General features: G+C 43.7%; 3 protein-coding genes and 1 long non-coding RNA gene across 7 annotated transcripts; 2 read left to right on the top strand and 2 right to left on the bottom strand.

Moving 5' to 3' along the window:
- Positions 1–366: 366 nt before the first annotated feature.
- Positions 367–1,210, top strand: LOC105418834 (uncharacterized). Its single transcript, XR_003891431.1, has 3 exons — positions 367–678; positions 830–1,010; positions 1,150–1,210. It is a non-coding gene; the product is annotated as an uncharacterized lncRNA (long non-coding RNA).
- A 1,560-nt stretch (positions 1,211–2,770) lies between these two features.
- Positions 2,771–9,217, bottom strand: dennd1c (DENN domain containing 1C). Of its 4 annotated transcripts, XM_029850132.1 has the most exons (24): positions 9,047–9,217; positions 8,630–8,694; positions 8,239–8,282; positions 8,087–8,136; positions 7,889–8,008; positions 7,728–7,797; positions 7,555–7,635; positions 7,384–7,449; positions 6,759–6,812; positions 6,560–6,670; positions 6,351–6,451; positions 6,207–6,252; positions 6,035–6,136; positions 5,804–5,929; positions 5,623–5,724; positions 5,368–5,458; positions 5,182–5,231; positions 5,051–5,098; positions 4,915–4,965; positions 4,739–4,846; positions 4,472–4,554; positions 4,176–4,389; positions 3,230–4,109; positions 2,771–3,174 (listed from the first exon to the last, which is right to left on the bottom strand). In XM_029850132.1, the coding sequence occupies exons 1-23, from the start codon at positions 9,061–9,063 to the stop codon at positions 3,255–3,257; spliced, it is 2,655 nt and encodes an 884-aa protein (XP_029705992.1). In that variant the 5' UTR covers positions 9,064–9,217; the 3' UTR covers positions 2,771–3,174; positions 3,230–3,254. The 4 variants fall into 4 exon arrangements, with proteins under 4 accessions (XP_029705992.1, XP_011617981.2, XP_011617982.2 ...); XM_011619679.2 differs by having other exon boundaries at positions 2,771–4,109; XM_011619680.2 differs by having other exon boundaries at positions 2,771–4,109; positions 4,472–4,524.
- Positions 9,218–11,736: 2,519 nt separating this feature from the next.
- Positions 11,737–16,159, top strand: ufsp2 (ufm1-specific peptidase 2). Its single transcript, XM_003978348.3, has 12 exons — positions 11,737–11,865; positions 12,047–12,137; positions 12,417–12,600; positions 12,679–12,745; positions 12,935–13,089; positions 13,163–13,355; positions 13,535–13,681; positions 13,755–13,919; positions 13,984–14,108; positions 14,191–14,267; positions 14,525–14,649; positions 14,730–16,159. The coding sequence occupies exons 1-12, from the start codon at positions 11,863–11,865 to the stop codon at positions 14,814–14,816; spliced, it is 1,419 nt and encodes a 472-aa protein (XP_003978397.2). The 5' UTR covers positions 11,737–11,862; the 3' UTR covers positions 14,817–16,159.
- A 770-nt stretch (positions 16,160–16,929) lies between these two features.
- On the bottom strand, positions 16,930–18,954 carry slc25a4 (solute carrier family 25 member 4). Its single transcript, NM_001044375.1, is given in 4 exon segments — positions 16,930–17,413; positions 17,519–17,659; positions 17,755–18,241; positions 18,832–18,954. Coding segments are annotated over 4 exon segments (900 nt in total). The 5' UTR covers positions 18,943–18,954; the 3' UTR covers positions 16,930–17,252.
- Between the last annotated feature and the right edge of the window lie 1,529 nt (positions 18,955–20,483).

Raw genomic sequence — 20,483 nt, 5'->3', positions numbered from 1 at the left:
TAAAGCTCATTTAGCATTTAGCTAAAACGTTTAGCTCTTTCACACAGACATCAATCTTAATCTAACAGACTGATTTTGTAAGTGCAGCAGAATAGCAAAATCCATTCTCCTCTGTAAAGGAAAGCAAATACAGCTTTCATTACAAATGCAAAGAAAATCTGCTGAGAAAATCAGTTTATTCTAATCTTTTCAGACTTATTTTTCCCCTTTCTTCCCTCGAAGTGAGTCCAAAAGAGGTGGTTCAATAGTGGGCCTTTGTTCTGCATTTATTTGGACACGTGTGTTTAAACAAGGAAAACAAGGACTCACCAGATAAACAGGTTTTCACATTCACGTGTTTGCCTAATAATTAACTTCATAACGTCGTGCACTGAGACACTAGACATAAACTTAAGCGGAATGCCTTTCTACAAAGTTGTATTTAATTCACATTTAAAATACGAACATTAAATGCACCCGTTTGAGAAGGAAGTTATTCCTGATTGGTCCGCCTGGAACACGTGATCCCCTCATTGTATACAGGCAGGTGAGTGTGGGAGAATATCGTTGCAGGTATGCTGCTGGAGTTTGCGCCTCTCAAGGTTGGGTTTTAGTAACTTTTTTGGCTGTTTCTCACGTCAAAACTGGGAGCCGCTGCGGTCACGTGGTCCGTTTCACCTGGACTCTCGGAACCGGCAGGTAATTGGAATTTTTAGACCCAGCGCGCAAGAAATGAACTAGTATGCTTGTGCGCGGTGGCCTTGGTGGCGCCGAGGCAGCCCCAGAACTTGTTTTGACACAGAAAATGTTTTATTTGGTTGATTTTTGAACAGTTTCTGTCATGTCGCAGCTCACCTGAGCCGAGAGTTCCGGTTAAACTGGCGGAGCAGGTGTGACTGCATTCCAGCAGTGCGGACACAGACGGAGCGACCGACATTTGTCAGTGGGCTTTATTAAAGTCTGGGGGACAATTTAACGTTCAGGGAAATAAATTGGAGTTAAATGTTGGAGCTGACTGAGATCATCCATAGGTGAGCTTATTTCTCTTGACTTAATCCTCATGTAGGTCCAATCATATGTTTTAAAATAAACCATATGCTAAAGTTCTTATATTTACAAAAATATGCACAGCTTATCACATCTTACTAATACTGAAATATTTTATTGTAGTTGCTGATAATTAATGTGCTGATCCAGATGTGAGACCACAGACTTGATAGTGCAGAAGGTAAGTTAAACCATGGCCCCTGTTTAATGTATATTTCATTATATTATTATCCGTTATTATCCATGGCTGTGCCACTGAAATGTTGCAGAAGTGAATGTCTTTGAGACCTAAAGCATTGAAAGGTTACCCTGCATTTACAAATCCACATATCTGATCTTCTGCCTCGCGAGGTATGACTGGTATGTGTGTAATGACAGGATACATCCAAGCATCAACTTGGAATGTAAGTATTCCACTGAAATGGGCTCGGATGGAAGTGGCAAATGACCTCCATTTGGCCAGATTAGAAGCAGGCGGTTGACTCTCCTCCTATAAGATGCCACTGGGACCAGCTGCGTGAACCAGAGACCTTTGAAACCATTGTCATGCTCAGGATAGGTTAGGAAGAGGCTAGCGCCATGCAACGTTGTAACGCGCATGCGTTCTGTGCATTTAGTACATCTGCAATTTCTTCCTGTATAAAAGCTGAATGTTAACTGTCAGTTCCTGCAAAGTTGACCTGAGAGAAGGCGAATAATCAATCAATAAAGGCTCCTTCTGATCCTCCATCATTAGACCGGCGCGCTGCCCTCACACGGTGGTCCAGCGTACAAGTTTTATATGCAAGTTTTCAGGTCTGGCCAACAAACAGTAATCATGCAGCCACACTCCTCTCTCACCGCTGGCTCAGCAGCATTACAGATCCCACAACCGTAAATTAGCCTGATCTCGACCTCGTCGACTCCTGGAATCATTACAGCCTGTTGCATACCCGCCGTCATGTCGCTGGCCGGAGGTCATGAATTTATTTAATTATCAGCTTATTGTGAAGCCCACGGTCAATCTCTGTCATTACCCATGGAAATCATAAGTGATATCCTTAAGTTAAGAAGCAGAACAGATCTAAAAGTGACTTTTAGTCAAAATTGAATAAATGATTTTTCAGGAATTATCTATATTTTTTTTTTAAAAAAAACGATAACACACAGGTGGTTTTCTGTGGCGTCGGCTCCTGACCCGTGTGCCAATCCCCTCCCAGTTGCATGTTACCATGGCGACGCAGGCATGGACCTCCCCGACGTTGCCAGCGTTTGCGTCGGCCGTGCTGTCTCTGCTCACCTTGGTTCTGCTGCTGCTTCTGTGCCTCATCAAAAAGAAGCGAAGGATGGAGGGAACGTACAGGCCCAGCGCAGAGGAGAGGAAGCAGACGAGAGCGGCGGGGCCCGAAAAACCCAGGCTGCCTCTGCCGCTGCCCAAAGAAGAACGCCTCATATGATCCCTTGCTGAACTGTCAGATCGAGGCCCCCTCTTTACCTCATCTGGATGTTATATTTCTATTTATTAGACTGGACATCTTCTTTTGAAGCCTACAACATGAGGAAAATCTGCATAATCCATCTTCCTGCTGTGTTACAATAAATATTAACCTTAAGCTTCTCACCAAAGTGAAATGTGATCTAGTATATTTTGTTTTTCTACAAGTCTTTTTTTTACTGCACCATTGTATTTATATATATACATACACGTATATCTATATACTAAATATATATGAAGAAAGGTTGTTATGAAGGATATGGACGAAAACACTGATGACTGATGCACTTTAATGTAAAAGCTAAATATGTATAATACACGGGGGACTTATGCTAATAAACCAGGGCTGTGCACATTCAAGACTCTTTTTTTTCCTTTCAATAGAGTCCAAATACTCTACATCAGTTTGAATTCATGCTTTGAAATGGGATGTTTAACTGCCTCCAAATGAGGCAGCTGTGCGTGAACACTGAAACTCAAAGTGGAAGACTTGATACGAAACGTGCGTTTTATTTGAAACACGGCTGGAGTCAATTTCCTAATCAATGACTTTTTGTGTAATAACTACACCATTTGTACAGTCACGGTACGGGTCGTTTCTACAAAAACGCTGCACCATTTATAACTGGGGAATAAAAAAGTGAAAAAGGCATGATGGAGAATATTTGGCCTCAATTTCGGGAGGCACCCAACCCATTTATCCTTACTGGTAATTGAAATGAGAATGAATGTTCTTGTTCTACTCAGCAGTCCTTTAAGCTTCAAATCTCTTCTTGAGCTCAGACACCTTGATCAAAGGCGGCTCCTCTTCCTCCTCTGAGCTCTTCTGCTTCGATTTATTGGCGGGAGTTTGGACCTTCTCGCTGCTCTGAAGCAGCTCACTAGTTCTGTTTTCAGCTGCTTCCTTGGCCTGGCTGTCTGCCTGAGACTGGAGCCGTGTTACAGCAGACAGCACTTTAGGAGCAGGAAGTGGCGGCCTCTTCTCTGCCTCATCTGACACTTTTTGTGGCGGTTCATCTGTGACCCGGCTCTGCAAATCTGCTGTTTCCAGCCCGGCGTCCTGTTCCTGCCGCTGCTTTGCTGTGTTTTGATGTGGGGGACTCACTTCTGTCTTCTCTTTCTCCTCCCGCTCTCCTCTTTGCTGTGGTGCTTCTTGTGCTTCTTTCATCATTTCACAGCTGCTGTCTTCTTCTGTGATCTGATTTTCCTTTTCTTTACCATTTTCTTTCAACTCTTCTACCTCTGGTTTATTTCCATCCTCTCCGGAGCTCACTCCTATTTCATCACTGGCTCTCCTCTCTTCCTCTCCCTTCCCCTCCTCCTCACCGTTATTGCTATCTTCGATTTCTTCTTCCTCCTGGTTACCATCTATCACTTCCTTCACACTCTCCTGCTTTGTTTCCTCCATCTGTCCACATTTTTGCCCCTGCTTTTCAGGTGATGCTGCCGGACTCTCCGCCGCGTCTTCTTCTCGTACGCTTTCCTCCAAGTGTGACCAATCGGAGGCTGATTTCTCCTCTGGGGTTTCCAGATTCCAGCTGTGCAGGCTTCCACTGCCGCTCATGGACAGAGTCAGGCTCTCCTGACTGGGATTGGAAGGAAAGCCGTACTGTAAACGCAACAGCAGATGTTAAAACAGGAACTCTACTCGTGTGCTTTCTCTTGCTCTTTTTACCTTTGTGATAAAGTCGTTACTGTCCGATCCAAATAGATCCAGGCTACGTGTGCCGTACAGAGGGCCCCGCTCATGGAGGTTTCGCGTGCTAAGAGTGTCGAAAATCTCCCCCAGCAGGTCCATCTCCTCTGGGTCACTCAGCAGAGACTCTTCGTCCTCTTCATCACCCATCTGAAGCTCATCTTTAGGCCTCATTGCAGGCCTGGATGCAGCTCTTGAGAGACATTAAAACAAGATAAATGAGAATTAGAAAACATTCCCACAGATTCAGGGCCTGAGGGGGTATTTTTGCTCACCGATTCCAGGGATCGCTGGTGTCTGTCACATCCTGCATGTCCCCAACAGCCTTCTGTTTGTAACCAGGCCGAGGAGGACGTGACTGCCATGCAGCAATACAGAGTAACACAGCAAAGCAGCATTTCCAAATAAGCAGGACACATTGGATTGGGAATTAGATTGCAATTAACACAAAGTAAAGCTGCAGATCGGGGTAAGAAAGACAAGAAAAGCAAAAACATGGGAGGACAACCTGATAAACACAGCACACACAGATTTGTTCTCACCTTTCCAAAGTGCTGTGTGATCGGCAGACGGTTCTGCAGGCAGTCGGACTGGGCCCGTCGGTGTGACACCGATCCTCCCCTGTGGAGCAATTTCTCTTCTCTGTGGGCCTGGGTGGAACAGTATCACTGTAATATCACGGCTGCATTATTCTGCACGCACACGAATGATGGCTCACCTTATGCATAAGCAGGTTTTTCAAACCTGATTTGGTGAGAGGGATGTTGGCCTAAGACAGATTGATGCATTTTAGGAGAGAACTTCACTGCTTTGGGCATCTTGAACGTCTAATTAAACAAGGTGTGTACATTTACCTTTAGATTTGCTTTGTACTTCATATTATGGATGAGAACACCTCCTTTCTGTTAAAAGAAAAAAACAACAGCCCTTGTTTTGTGTTGCACTTTTCCAAACAAGTTTGAGTCTAAAGTCAAGGATGACTTGCTTTTAAATTATTAACCAACTGCTGATAGGATTTGCTTGATTTTCTTCTCTCTGTAAATAGAGACAGAGAAAACAGAGAAAAGTCACTCATTTAGGTACAGAAAGATACACTTTATTAGATATACCTAGAAGTACTGTGAAGAGCCTTCATTCTACGTGGCATATTTATACATGTGTAAGAACACACCATCAGTTGTGTCACAGTTTTGAATCTCCTCTTCAAAGAGGTCATCAGGCTCCTTCCCTTTGCTTAAAATATCCAGGCGGCTGTCAATAAACTAAACAGTAAAATTCAGAGATTTCAGTCATGTCAAACTTTCACATACAATCATGAAATAAAACGACCTGCTGTACTAATAATCTAGAGAACACTGTGCACAGTTGTAGTATCCTCGCTGTCCGCCAGGTGGCAGTAGCGCGCAGGAGACACATAATAGTTTACCTGTTTAAAGAACTGTAAGTGAACAGCACTTTGTAGAAACTGCCTCATACTGGAAGATTTATGTTCTAGAAACACCTCCTCATTGAATACCATTTCCCCGTCCTGAAAAGAAAGAACTGTATCAGGGACTATTTCAAATAAACCATGGATGATTTTGAATTAAGCAGTTTAAACCAATCACGTGTTGACCCTGCAGGGCATCCCTGTATCCTCCAAACAGCAGTGCCTGAGCTTTCAGAAAGGCCCTCGACACGCCACATCCAGGAGACACCGCCTGGCGCTTCAGACACACCTTCAGCCCTGACACCTGCAAACCCATTTTTAAAACTCGTCGATTAACAATACCGATGAGAGCAGTTTAATAAAGGGTCTTTGAAAAGTAAAAGTTGTTGGTGAGATTCCCATTTATTACCACATCTGAAGGGATCTTCTTAAGGTCATCAAATGGGGTTTCCAAAGTATTGGAATCCACATTCAGAATGACGACTTCCTCCAACGCACGACCCCTCACCTTCTGTCAGACATGAAAAAGAGACCGGAAGGCCACAAACCCAGATGTTTCATGCTTAAAGTTGTAGTGTTACCTCAGATAAACTGGTATGGACCCCAATTAGGTAGGGCATGGGCGCGCTGGAATAACACAAAAGTCTTAAAAACAAATACAACTTATTCCAAAGACCACAGAAAACAGATGTGGGGGGGGGGGGGGGGGGGGGGTGTTATTTTACCAGCAGTAGTCCAACAGATGTGGTGGCAGCACAGGGATGAAGATGTGTTGCCAATACATGGGGTATAATACGGCACTCAGCGCGTGCACGCACGATGTCAGCTGCAGATGGAGATAGATTCAGACAAGTGTTGTGGCCAACATGCATCATTTCTCCCATCATTTCTAATTGTGGGGGTGTTGCATGAATGCTGATGGGAGGTTACTGACAGTGCTGAGTTTACTGGCAAAGATGAGAATGCGTCTCTCCAACAGCATGCTGGCGTAGAGCTGCAGCAGGTTCCCCACATCTACTGCCACAATCAGCTCCGTCAGGTTCCTCTGATTAACACAAGTGACGAAGTAAAACGTAGATTCCAGATGTGCCCCTCTCTGTGGAAATTGTCTGCTTTGCTTCTCCCATACTCACATTTTCAGGAATGGAAGGGAGACTTCTGGGGTCTGGAGCGATGAAGTACGGAATCTGGTCAAAGCAAAGGGCATCTATTAATGATAAAGCTGGGGGGTTATGGGGGTTTTTAAGGCTGTGGTATCTGATACCAGCTTTCATTCCAAAATTTGGTATTATTAAAAACTACAAGATTGAAACTCGTGTAAGAGCCGAACGCATCTGTATTGATTGACTTAATAATTGTTGTTTGGTGCTTCATAAAACTGGATCTGCTAGTCCTCCTTGGCCTGTTTCCGCTGCATTCAATTTAAAATTTTGGAATGAAACTAAATGCAACAGTCTTAGAGATAAAGCAAAGTTTCATTTTTAACCATTTGATGTTTCCTTACCTTTACAGGGAAACTGCCCGTTAGTAGGTTATGTTTAAGTGTGAACAAAAACCATGTGTTAATGAGGCCAAAAGGTGAAAATATGGGTCAAGATTAGTAAAAGTTGTCTGAACTGTTCAATTAGAGGGGTGAGTGGTAGGGTTTTAGTCCATGCACACCAGCTTCAGCGGTTAAAAGCACAGAGCTTTTAACAGCAGGAGTTAGTTTCTGCTTCAGCTGTTCTTCCAGGCCACATAAACCCCTCTGGGACTCACCCCCTGGTGTCCCTCTGGGTGTCCACCATGGTGGGACACCTCTTTGCTGACCACTAGCTGGTCTCCCTCAGGAAAAAATCAAAACAAAACATGCTAACCCATGGAAATAAAAGAAAAACAGGGGGAAAAATTCATAAAAACATGAGTGATGACTCTTCATGAGAGATTTACCATCTGGAGAGCGACAGACCCGGACATCATGGGTATTGGCTGCTTGTAGAGCACAGCCAGTAGTGCTTTCATCTCGTTAATCTGTTGAATATATGTACATTATGCCCATGATTACAACGATTATGGTAATGAGCATAGAAGGACTTTTTTTTTTTAATGTGACACCAGTTTACCTGTCCTTTTTTGAGGTAATCAGCCAAGTTGTTGAGAAGTTTGTAAAACACTTCAAACCAGGGGAGATAACTGAGTCAAACAGATGGGAAGTGTTCAGTGTGATTCTGCATCATAGCTCAGGTTTGCATGAGAATCAATTTGCAGCCTGGCGTAAACGTACCTGAGAATGCAAAGGCAGGTGTGTGTACTGGTGGTGAGGCGGCAGAAACCGAACCTCTGGCTTCCCTCCAGGTCGGTTAGAACAAAAGTAAAGTGTTGCACGGCGACTCCGTCCCGAACTCTGAGCAGAGGAATGTAGCGAGAGGTGGACATGGAGAGGGAAAGGCAAGCAAAAGGAAACCCATGGAGAGATGCTCACCTTTGGATGTCATAAGGGAAGCAAAACCTGGGTAATGTTTGACACGACTCCTGGAGAATAATAGAATCATACAGAGTCTGTAAACAGTAATTTCTTTGGCTATACTGATGATAAACACGGGCCTCGACACAATCTGTCTGAACAAAATCTACCTCATCACAGAAGTCCTCTGGAAACTGAAACTGCACTCCAGGTTCTGATAAAATAAAGAATGAATGACCATAATCTCTGTATTACCATCCTCTGCTTACATGATTTCCACAATTAGTAAAACAACATAAAGATGGAAAATGCATCAATGTTGAGCTGCAATATCAGTTTGAAGGATTCGCCCCTTCTGTTCGTGCTGCTGTAAGCCAGCAAGGCAGTGGTTTTATCTGGTCACATGACAGGAAGTCTGGCCAATCTATCATTGTATTATACTTCACATGCATTGTTAGTGATCATACTGGTGCACAGTGAAATCAAATGGAAGAAATGAGGAACAGTTTTAATGCACTTCGCCGTTGATGTTAAATCAGTTTTCACACTCTGCCCACCAACCTCTGTCTCTGGCTACAGGACAGGTAGCTTCGAAAAACCAGTAGAAGGTTCGCTCGGGGTTTTCTCTAACAAGAAAAAGAACAATAAAGTAAGATTAGAGACTGTATTGACCAACAAAAGGTACATATGGGTATCCATTTTTACATTACTTGAAAGTACATTTTCACTTATTTAAGGTTCTATGACACAGGTGTGCTCCGCTAAGACTAAGAGATGGGATGTATTTAGGTATGATTGCAGAAAATGAACAGGAACACATCATTTTAGTGAACTTGGAACAGATTTACATCAAGAGTTGCATAGACTGCAGACTTCCTGTGCAGTTGTGACAGGAAGTTAAAACCACAGAGCGACCGGAAGAGTGATACTAATGTTTATGGTGATGAATTTAGAGTTCAAATGACACGAGCAGCTTACTTGAGTCTGGAGCCCATGCTGTCAGGAGATATCTGTGTCCATGTGTAGGTCCAGCAGGGCGGAGGTCCTCAGCAGGCGTCTTCCATGAGCGTGACAGCTGCAACGGGGATGTGGTTGCGACAATGCAGCTGTAAGCAGCGGTGTGCAGATCAGCTCAGGAGTGAGTGATCACTTCCTGATCTCTGCCACTAAGTGTTGTGTCAGCCTTCATATGACGTCTCTCTCCTGCCGTCAGTCCACGGTCTTTGCATTCTCATCTTCCCATTTCTCATTTTGATTTAGCAGTGATGGCTGATACTTACGGGGCAAACATTGGATTTTATTAACCATGCGCACTCATGTGAGTGCAACTGGAGTGCCCATATTACAAGATAAGATAAAAATGAATGAAGAAAATGAATACCGCACTCTCCCTCCTGGCCCTGACCTCCTTGCTGATGAAGGAAATGGAGAAGACTGTTAAAAACTCTGAAGTCTGTTGAGCCCTTGGATCTAGGTCAGCAGGGGAATGGATGATGCCACGGTCTTCATCTAGGAGACCATCCACACATTTGGGGACCTCCAACACCATTGCCTCTCCTCTACATCCTTTATACTGATGACGCACTCCTGCTCTCTCGCTATGTTCTTCAGGACTTTATCACCTGGTGTGAGGCTTCCTGTCTCCAGCTGAACCCAAAGGGGTGAATTGGACATTCAACAGCCAGCAGAGACAACTGGCTGCAGCCAACATGACCACTCAGGGGGAGCCAGCAGAGGTGGTGGAGGAGAACAGGTACTTATGCACGATAGTCCACTGCCTTTTGAGGATTTTCCCCAACACCGAGGAGATCCTCAAAGAAGTGCCACCAAAGACAATATCTGTTTAGCAAACCTGTTTGGAGCAAATCAAAACTTTCTCCTGACTCTTTGGCATTTTGCAAGTTCGGACACACTTATTCAGCATCATCAATGTCTGCTCCAAAATCAGCCTGATGCACACCCTGTTAAAGCCCTCTCTGCTTCCACACTGCTCACAGGCGCCCGCATGACCCCTCACACACACACACACACCCTATATTCTGTGTTTAAGTGGCTTCTGTAAGGCCGCAGGCTGCGCTGTGTGGAACACAAAGGAGGAGGACCACCTTTGTCTTCAGAGCAGTCCAGCTCCTGAACCCTGACCCCTCTGTGTCCCAACATAATTCCCCAGCCCCTCGACAGATTGAATCCATGGAGCGCTATAGAGTGGAGCTCAGACCACTACGACAGTGAGAGGGGCTGAAAATATTTTAACTGTGACACTTTGTGCATATGCGAACCTGCAAGGGAAAAGGAGGCTAGAAGCTGGATGGATGAGGATTCTCATTCTGCTGCAGAATATCATCGCCATGGCAACGAAAACTTGGGCCGGCAGGGGAAACGTAAAAATTTTATCCTAATTCAAGGAATGGCATACACAGTTTGCAGCATCAATACTATGTGCATGCAGCAATGGCTCCAGGCCTGGTTCAGAAGGCTCTTTGAGGGGGGTCAAACCTCTCCCACTGATGATAAAAGAAGTTTTTCCTTCTCTCATTTTTTTCTGAAATTAAACCATCAACCCAGTTGAAGCGTGTTCAATAACCTTTTTCTTTACAGTTTCTGGTCAAAATCAATCACTTGATTTGTTGCCGTCTTTAGTGTCATGCATAAATGGGCATCCTGGGCGTGATCTAATCTTTAGTTATTTATTTGTATGCCTCTGTGTTTATGTCTTTACTTGTGTGGCTCATTTTTGTAATATTTTTATTTTCCTCATTTGAGCATCTTCATATCCTCTTAAGAGTTCCCGTCAGCATCTGCTATTAGGCTGCAGCAATGTTTGTGCTCCGATTTTGTGAGGACACAGAGATATAATGTGTTCCCCAGGCCCCTTATTCTAATCCCCACCATGACAGCTAAATGCCTTATCCTAAACCCACCTCTAACCTTAACCTTTAAATCACATGTCAAACCGTCACAGTGCCATTTGGAGTTTTGAGGCCCAGAGAAATTGTCCTCAAGCCCCAAAAATGTCCTCCTGTAGGCAGTGATTTTGGCCCTCACTATGTAGCATCCACACGACCGCCTCAATAACTGGTCCCTCATACTTTTCAGTAAAATTATTCCCACTAGCACATTTTGAAGGCATTGGCATACCTTTGCTAACCATTTGCAGCGTTTGAACGGTCAGATAAGTGAAATTTCTGTTACTGGAAGAACAACAGGATGGCCAGGTCTTCTTTTACCAGACAGCAGATGCAAACATCTGGCAGTACTTTCTGTAATATCAGTAAAATTCATACATCTTGTATGGTTGCAAATCAAATATATTTTCTAAAACCAAAATAATATATATATAAAACAGTCCCCTTCCCCCAAGACAAAAACAAAACGTTATTTTATCTGTAAAATCTACCCTTCTCACTTCCTTGGTGCTGTATAATAATACTTGCTGTGACTTCAATTTGTCATTTACTCAAAAACAAGATTAAAATACAAGATAAATACACTAAAACACGTTTGTAACCTGTACGTAGGATTCCATTGGCTATTCTGTTGATCTAAATTCAGTCTTATCAACCAAATTGTGTAAACAATATATTTGTCGGCCGCTACCAACCAAACTCACACAGGAGACATAAAGTTAAAATTAACGAGTACACCTGAATGCATCTTAAATGGGCGGGGTCCGTGTGGACCAATAGTATCCCGCAGCAGAGACACGTGGACGTATTGGGGGAACTGTCATGTCAGCCTCCTGTTTGTAGGGAATTTAAAACTTTACGCAGATTAAAAACTAAACCGCATGTAAAATGGTGAGTTTCTTCATAAAAAACACTTATAGGAAGTATTTATTCGAGTTTTGTAGTCAGTTTAATAGATGGTCCTTGCCTGAAATCTGCACTATCGTTCATTGAGACCCATTCTCGAGGTTTATATAGCTATAAATAAATAGTTTCATGTTTTTGTCTGTTTGGTTCTGCTTTGCTATCTCAGGGTCTTGGGGACCCTCCATCCTGTGAAACGGCAGCATATCTTCGTGTTAGAGGGTCGTTGGAGCTCAAATGTCTGCTGGAGAGCACAGATGGTAAATTCAATGTTACCCTTGTATGCAAACGGCATATTCATTATCACTGGATGTTGATGGGAAGGTACTAGAATTTAAGATCAGACTGATTTTAAAAACCAATGATTGAAAGATGATTTATCAGTGTTTTTGCTGCACTGAATGGCTGCAGTGACAATCAGAAGAGAAAGCTTCTCTTATGCTTATTTAAATTTTTATCTTGTGAATGTTCACTATAACATTTTTTTTAAATGTGTCTTATTCTTCTTTCTTCTGTTTCTTTCTTATTTATTTTTTAAGCTCGACTCATCACCGAAACAATCTCAGCAACGTTTGAGAAGCTTCACTCTCAGGTGAACGCTGAATCCTGTGTTTTTGTGGTCACTGGTAGTCCGATTATCATTTGGCCAAATAAAGATTTTCAAACAATACCTGAGGAAATCACTCCTCAAACGTTGTGTAAAGACATACATCAATGGATACAGTAAGTACATTTTGTATTTAATCTTTGCCGTAGGGAATTCTATGCATTCTGTCTGGTCCTTAAATGGATTTATTTCAGGAAAGATGACCAGGACAGTGCTGGGAGGAGATCCTCGAAAAAGAAAATCAAAAGAAAGACTGAAGCAGTATGTAGACTTTCCTTAAAAAAACAAGATGAGCTGATATTTTACGCTTTATTCTAGAATTTGCAGTTCACAGTTGGATGGGTGATGGTTGACTTTATAGGTAGATAGTTGAAAAGTTAATTCACAGAATTGTTTGTGCGAATTGAAGACGTTTATGCGAGCTCATTAACTATGAAATCACAATTGCAGAGTGTCATTAACCTACAACTAATGAGGGACCTGACGACACCGGCACCTGCTGTAGCCCCAGTCCTCAGCGTAAAAACCAAGAAATCCCACTTCCTGTCCGCAGCTCTCCCCATGGACTGTGTCATCCAAACCACCAGCAACGACACCGTGAAAGAGTACGTCTTGTGTTTATTCTCATTATTTTTTTAACAAGCTTCCATGACTTCACTGCCTCCGTATTAATTGCAGGGCTTTCCAACGCCTCTTGACGGCCATGACGGATCAGCTGCACGAGATGGAGAAAGTGATGCTGCAGCACATGAAGGGGACGACGCTGCTGGTACCTGAACCGCTCCACTTCCTACTTCCAGAACCGAACGGACTCGTGACTGTGGTTTATCCTGCAGGAGTGCCTGACAGCCAGCTGGAAATGCGGCGCCAGGTAAGACTCTTTCGCATCCCACAATACCGATAACATTACAACCTATCTTATCATCTCACACAGACTGCACTGACCATGAGCTCATGGTTAGCCAACAGGAAGTGAAGCGCGCTCATTTAGCTTGAATGAATTGCTTGTCACCTTTTCCTTGTTGTTTTCACATTTGTTTTTTACTATAGGAATTACACCGGCAGTATGAGTTGCCAAATGACAGGCCCTATTTTAGAAGAGCCAATGTTTACCACTTTCCCAATGAGCCCTACAAACATGGATATCTACGAAACCCCCACCTGGCCCTCACAGATCCCTCTCTGGTTGATGGAAAGGTACTAGCAGCTGCCAGGCGTGACGCTTAAGAGTTTGCAGGCTGACACTGACAGATTTGCCTGTGTGTTTAAGGTGTACTTGGTTCAGGGCGTCTACAGTTACCACCACTACATGCAGGACCGTATGGATGACAAAGGCTGGGGCTGTGCTTATCGCTCCCTCCAGACCATCTGCTCCTGGTTCCGCCAGCAAGCCTACGTAGAGAGTCCAGTGCCCACACACAAGGACATCCAGCAGGTACAGCGTGTAAAGAAAATGTCCAAACGGCTGCTCCCATGGCTTTTTGTTTGTGACTCTCTAGGCTCTGGTGGATGTTGGAGACAAACCAGCGTCCTTTGTGGGATCCCGTCAGTGGATCGGATCCATCGAGGTTCAGGCGGTTCTGAGCCACCTGCTTGGAGTCACATCAAAAATCATGTTTGTAAGGTGTGTTGTGAGCTTGTAGGGCTGTGTTGTGACCTAAAGTGTGTCTTCTCTGGTTGTCATAATGGAGGGTGCTTCCTTTCAGTCGAGGTTCTGATTTGGGTTCCAAAGGCAGAGAACTGGCAAACCATTTCCTTACAGAAGGAACTCCGATCATGATTGGTAAGGCGGAGCTTATTCTTCTGATTTATAAAAGCAAGCAGACCTTTTTAAATAATCTGTCATTCCCAAATGTTAGGATTGAGTCAGTCCCTGTTTGGATTCTACTAAATAATAAATAAACCGATATTTAAGTCTATTAAAAAAGATCTGATGTGTAAAAGCAACCAATGTATTATATAGATGTGATGAACCTGTTAAAGGGGTTTCAAGATTGACCTCAGATTTATGCCTGGTGCCATGTTGGTGGTTTCCTGCAGGAGGGGGGGTTTTGGCCCACACTATTCTTGGCGTAGCGTGGAGCGAGACCACCGGAGATATTCGCTATCTCATCCTGGATCCACACTACACCGGAGCGGAGGACCTGCAGGTTATCGCGGAAAAGGTGACCGTCTGTCGCCCACATTTGTCCTTTCAGCCTGTTTTGCATCGTGTCCCTGACTGTGGGATGTGTTGTCTCTTCAGGGTTGGTGCGGATGGAAAGGACCCAACTTTTGGGATCAAACAGCCTATTATAACCTTTGCCTTCCTCAGAGGCCCAAGGCCATCTGACCCTCTCGGACTGGTGCCGCAGCAATCAGGCCCCCATATACAGTAAATCCATGCTTAAACAGCTGACACAGAAGAAACCTTCACCCTATTTTCTGCTTAAATTAGTTTCTATTTGAAGCATTTAATACGCAAATCTAAACCTACTTGGAAAGATTCACTATTTCAAACACATTATGGCCGCTGTTCTAGTGAATAAATTACAGTGAAATTGCGCTAATCTTCAATTTGCTGTGGAGCCTGTGGAAACAGACCCCGGGGTTCTCTCACTAGTGCTTACGGAGCGATGCTGCTCCTGAATGTGGCCTGATCTGGACCGATCCCTCATCTGCATCTAAGTCTTTGATTTCATATATTAGAACCTGTTCCCCACGGCTGGACTATGGGATAGCTGTGTACATGTTGGACACATTCTGCAGTGGAATGCTGATTTTTAGACTCACATTTAAATGTAGCATCCTCCAAACTTTATTTAAGGGAAAACAAATCATTTTTAAGGTTAAATATGGCCTGCAAGGGGTGGAAAAGCTTGTCACCCTTTATGCCATTAATTCACCAATAATCAGGACCAATCTATATGTCTGGAGGATCAGCATCATTAAGAAGCTCCTTGACGTGTTTCATTAGGACCAAAACGACGGCTGAACCCTCCGCGACTGAATGCGCCACATTTATTCAAAGTGACCAGCTTGGCAGGTACCAGTGGACTAACGGTGCCACCCCTGAAAGAGCACACAGATGGAATTGGACAGGTGGTAGGGGGTGGCTGCACCCCCACAGATGAGACAGAAGACAGCTTAACACCTGCAGCTTTAACCGTTCACCCCACATCTGAAACATGTCAGTGAAGCGTCCCTGTCTCAGAAACACTGATGCACATGTTCCTGACTGGAGAGCTCGCGCCGATGTGGTTCCACTCATAAGTCAGACTCCTCTGCTTCAGGGGGGCTGTCGGGGTGCTTGTGTCCGCCCTCGCTATTCTTAGAAGTAACTGAATCTGCCGTGTGATCCGCGTGTCCACCCCACATCGCAAATGCGAGACACCCCAGTTGTCCTGCCCAAGTTGGAGCGAACTGCGTATTTCAGAAGGTCCATATTAAATCTGGGATTCTTTTTTTTTTTTTCAAATCCCTCTGTTAATATTTCAGATCCTATCTGGATGGCAGGTAATTGTGTCTGTGCCAACAAAATGTCAGGAAAATAAGCCTTTACACTGTGATTCCAGCTGGTGCCCATTTCATAGGACAGGAAATGATGTCATTGCTCAAAGTAATATGATAAATGTGAGTTTGAGCTGTATATTATCATTAATAAAAGGAAAAAATAAACCTTGCTGCTTGACCTGACACTGTGTTGCCTGTTACATGAATGATACAAAACACACGTATACAGAGCCTCACAAGTTCAACTTCAAAATTCCAAGCAATGGTGGATTATTCTCTTTTTATTCACCAGTGATGAGATCTGAGTTCCACAGCTGCAGAATCAGCATCATCAGAGGAGTTTTATCAGGGAGAAGACTACAGAATATACAGCTATAAATGTGCCCGTTCATTCCAGAGATCACAACAGGAAATGAATTAAAAAGCAGAATCAGGTAAATTTGGCCTCCTGCATCAATGAATGTTTGTTTGCTTTACATTAGATATTAAAGCTGAGCAAACTTGTCACATTTAACTACAGAATACTTCAGTCCAGTAGTGGTCATAAGTCTCTGCTCAAAGAATGTAATATGTTTCTTTTCATCAAGCAACTAGTTAAAACTCTAAACCATAGCTCACCACCAACTAGCTGTTCACATCTATCATTTTAATAAGCCTAAATCTACCATTCAATGATGTTGAAGCGAGGCATCGTTCAGTTGAGGTGATTTGTACGTGTGTTAATGGTAGAATATGTTTGTTTTACATTTCACAAGTATGACTTTAATTTTAAAAATGTGTGTTTTGCATCAGGCTTCCTTAAAACTGCTGGAGGTGATGGAGCCAAGTGATCATGGCAGCCAGAAGGTAACCAGGACTTGAATAATTCATACAACGTAAAGAGTATTTCATCATTTGGGCACACACCTTTCCATAAAAGCTGGAAAAAATGTCTGACAGGAATGAAAGGAGGGTTTAGATTAAGAGACCTTTATTATTAACAAAAGACTGTGTGAAGTTGGACTCGTGGATCCAAGTGGTCACAGCGTAGCAACAACGGGCCCCGTGCTGGTGCGTCACAAGCGAACGTGCGGAGCTGGAGGAGGTTTCCTCAGCACCAGCAACTCCAACGCATCTGCAGATGGCTTATGTACAGGTTTGAGCAAAGGCGTGGTCACCCGGGTCAAGGACCCAGCTGTTGACCTGCTAACATGTCACAAGCTGTCATCACTCTACCACAAGAATTAAGACTTAAACAAAGCGAAGGGTTTCCATGGAGACTAGCCGATGAGAAAGTTTAGTACGTGTACTTCTTGATCTCGTCGTACAGCACCAGCACAAAGGCACCGCCCATGCCTCTGATCACGTTAGACCAGGCACCCTTGAAGAAGGCTTTTCCCCCCTCGTCCTTCAGAATCTTCCTCCAGCAGTCGATTGTGCCCGTGTACATGATGTCGGCTGCGGAAGAAAAGACGCAGATGGTGATGCGCAGTGCCAAAAGGAACTCGTGCGTAAAAGCGCGCCAAACGCCAAAATCGTCACACGTGTTTTCTCGCCGCTCACCTCCTTTGCGTCCGGACTGCATCATCATACGACGTCTGACGGTGTCGAAGGGGTACGAGATCAGACCGGCTACAGCGGTCACAGTCTGGGCGATCATCCAGCTGACAATGATGTGCGTGTTCTTGGGGTCTGGCAGCATACCTGAATGCGGGAGGTGGGGAAAACACGCGTCCGCGTTAAGATGCAAAGGCAGACTTACCAACAAGGCAGAGCTCGGACAGGAAATGTGCGCGCACCTTTGGCTGTGTCGAAGCAGCCGAAGTAAGCGGCTCTGTAGATGATGATGCCCTGCACGGACACGTTGAATCCGAGGTAAAGCCCTTTGAGGCCGTCGGTTTTGAAGATCTTGGTGATGCAGTTTCCAAGGCCGGTGAACTCCCTCTCTGCGGAACCCTTGCCGATGTCGGCGGCCAGTCTTGTTCTGGCGAAGTCGAGGGGATACACGAAGCAGAGGGAAGTGGCACCAGCGGCGCCGCCGGACGCAAGATTACCAGCGAAGTATCGCCAGAACTGTGTCTTCTGATCCACGCCGCCGAGGAAGATCTTCTTGTACTTGTCTTTAAAAGCAAAGTTGAGGGCTTGGGTAGGGAAGTACCGGATGACGTTGGCCAAGTTGCCCCTCCAGAATGAAATAAATCCCTGCTCTTTGGGGATTCTCACCACACAGTCGATGATTCCTTTGTACTGTGTCTCTACGGTGATCTGTTTGCTGGCATGCTGGACCTAGAGAGAAAGAGTCAACTGTATGCATTAAGAGGCCTGTCCATGCCCGTCCACGCCGTGGCGATGAAATAACGGCTGTTTGCATTATGATTTATTGTGTTTAATTGTTTAAACATTTTAATGGTTCCAGTCCAGGGATGACAGTGTGCACGTCGGTGTGCGTATCTGCGCACACGCCCCTGTCACTTGAGAATTGGCTGTGTATTAGATTACATAGTTTCAGTTAAATTTAGCTGTTCAATTGCAGTAAATGTTACTGCCGTCATGTGATATTTCAGAGTCCTATTGAACATATCGTAATAATGTGATAAGGATTTTCCTGAGCTCACTAAATAAATATCCGTGTTGCAACTTTTAAGAACAGCCGCATGGGAAAGTGCAATGCGTAAATGGACTGGTTGGCATTACGCACGGGGACAATGTATCTTAAACTCTTTAAAATTGGATGTTCTTTGGCAAAAACTCTTTCTAAACGCTTCCATATTTACATTTGAGACTCAATGGTTAGTATAAATTAACATTTACGCACAGTTTGCGCACAAATCACAGACATTATTGCAAGGCTATGCGTAATATTGTTTTAGCATTACCTGCAGCAACAACTTGACCCTCTCAATAGGAGCCACGGCTGTTTTAGAAATTGCAGCAGCAATCCCACCAGCCAAAAAGTCCTTCATGAAACTAACCACACCGTCCGCCATGTTTGGATGTTACACCTGCGCTGTGCCAATCCTCACCACGGTCCTCACAGAAACCCAACGCCCCTCCAAGTGGTCGAAGACTCCCCCGACCGTCCTAATATATCGGCGCCATTTATCGCGAGAATTTTGAGTGATGGATTTGGATTTAGTCAAACAGAAAAGCAGGACCGAAAAAATATCCGAGGTTAAAGTTCAAGACGTGCGCCATGTTCCTTGTGTCAACTGAGGGGTCACTCTAGGGACGTTTAAAGGACATAATATATGTCATTTTATTAAAATTAAACGCAATTAATCATTATTAACTCTATTTCTAATCAAGGTAAACTCTATAAATCTAAATCGTTCTTCTTTCATCTTTACCGCCTACAAACCAACATCTACTTTCCTCGCTTAGAGTCCCAAGATCCTTTAAGTACCAGTGTTCTCTTTGTTTTAAACCATGTTAAACGAATCTGGTTACATTTTTACATTTTACAATCTCAAACGTAGGCCAGATTATTTCTATTAAAAAAAACACCTTGCTTCTCTTTTTTATTATGTGAGTAGTGTATGAAATAGTGTATGTTTAGGTCAGAATAAGGTGGGTTTTACTTAATGGTTGAACTTGAAGTTGAACTGACAGTTATGCTGCACCCTCACTTTTGGCACCTGTTAGAAACTGTCATCAAGTTAGCGTAATGCAAGTAGGACAATACCGGAAAATACATTTCAAAATAAAATTTACATTGGCCTCAGCCCTCTGGTTCAAAATATTTGATAAAGCATTATATTTCCGAAAACGTAATTCAAGTTACATAAATGAATTACAAATGTATATATTAGTTCGGCAATTGCTTTTTTATTATTATTGGACCTTCCAGGTCGTTGTTGGATCTAAACTACCAAATATGGCCACGGGATGGCGCCAAAGTATTTGAAGTAATTGGAATTTAGACTCTAAAACTAACAATGAGATGATGCATTCCCTATTGTTGTTGTTGTTGTTGTTGTTGTTGTTGTTGTTGTTGTTGTTATTGTTATTATTATTATTATTATTATTCACACTTTTTGAACCTCCTACATATCATCACTGGGGGCGCTAGAGAATAAATAAGCTGTTACACTGACAACTGTTGCTTTGGCCAACAAAACAGGTGCTTGTGGGCCCCTCCTCAACAGCCCCCTTATAAGTAATGTAGCACTTTATTTGGCTCCCTCTGGGAGAACCTGCTAAGTAGCCACCAGCAGCCGAGGTCAGAGGTCAGACTTCTGCAGGCTCTGCTCTGGTTGTGCATTGGGCATCTCATTCACCTCCGTGGTCTGGCAGATCCTTGCCGACACAAGGGTGTGCACCTGCTTGTAGCTGAAGTTGAATTTATTTCCCATTTCCATTTTCTTGTCCATAACACCTGCAAAGTGTTTTGTAGTGTTTTTGCTTTATTTATGCTTCATTATGAGAAGCTTTAACTCATTTATTTCTGAAATATTTACAAAATCCGACATTGCCATAATGGAATATTGCTATGCTGCTAATTAGTGTATGAGGAAAAAGAAAGAAAAAC

Source organism: Takifugu rubripes, chromosome 17, assembly GCF_901000725.2.
Source record: "Takifugu rubripes chromosome 17, fTakRub1.2, whole genome shotgun sequence".
Lineage (NCBI taxonomy): Eukaryota > Metazoa > Chordata > Actinopteri > Tetraodontiformes > Tetraodontidae > Takifugu > Takifugu rubripes.
The sequence above is the reverse complement of the archived record's forward strand: the minus strand, read 5'-3'. Positions and strand labels throughout refer to the sequence as shown.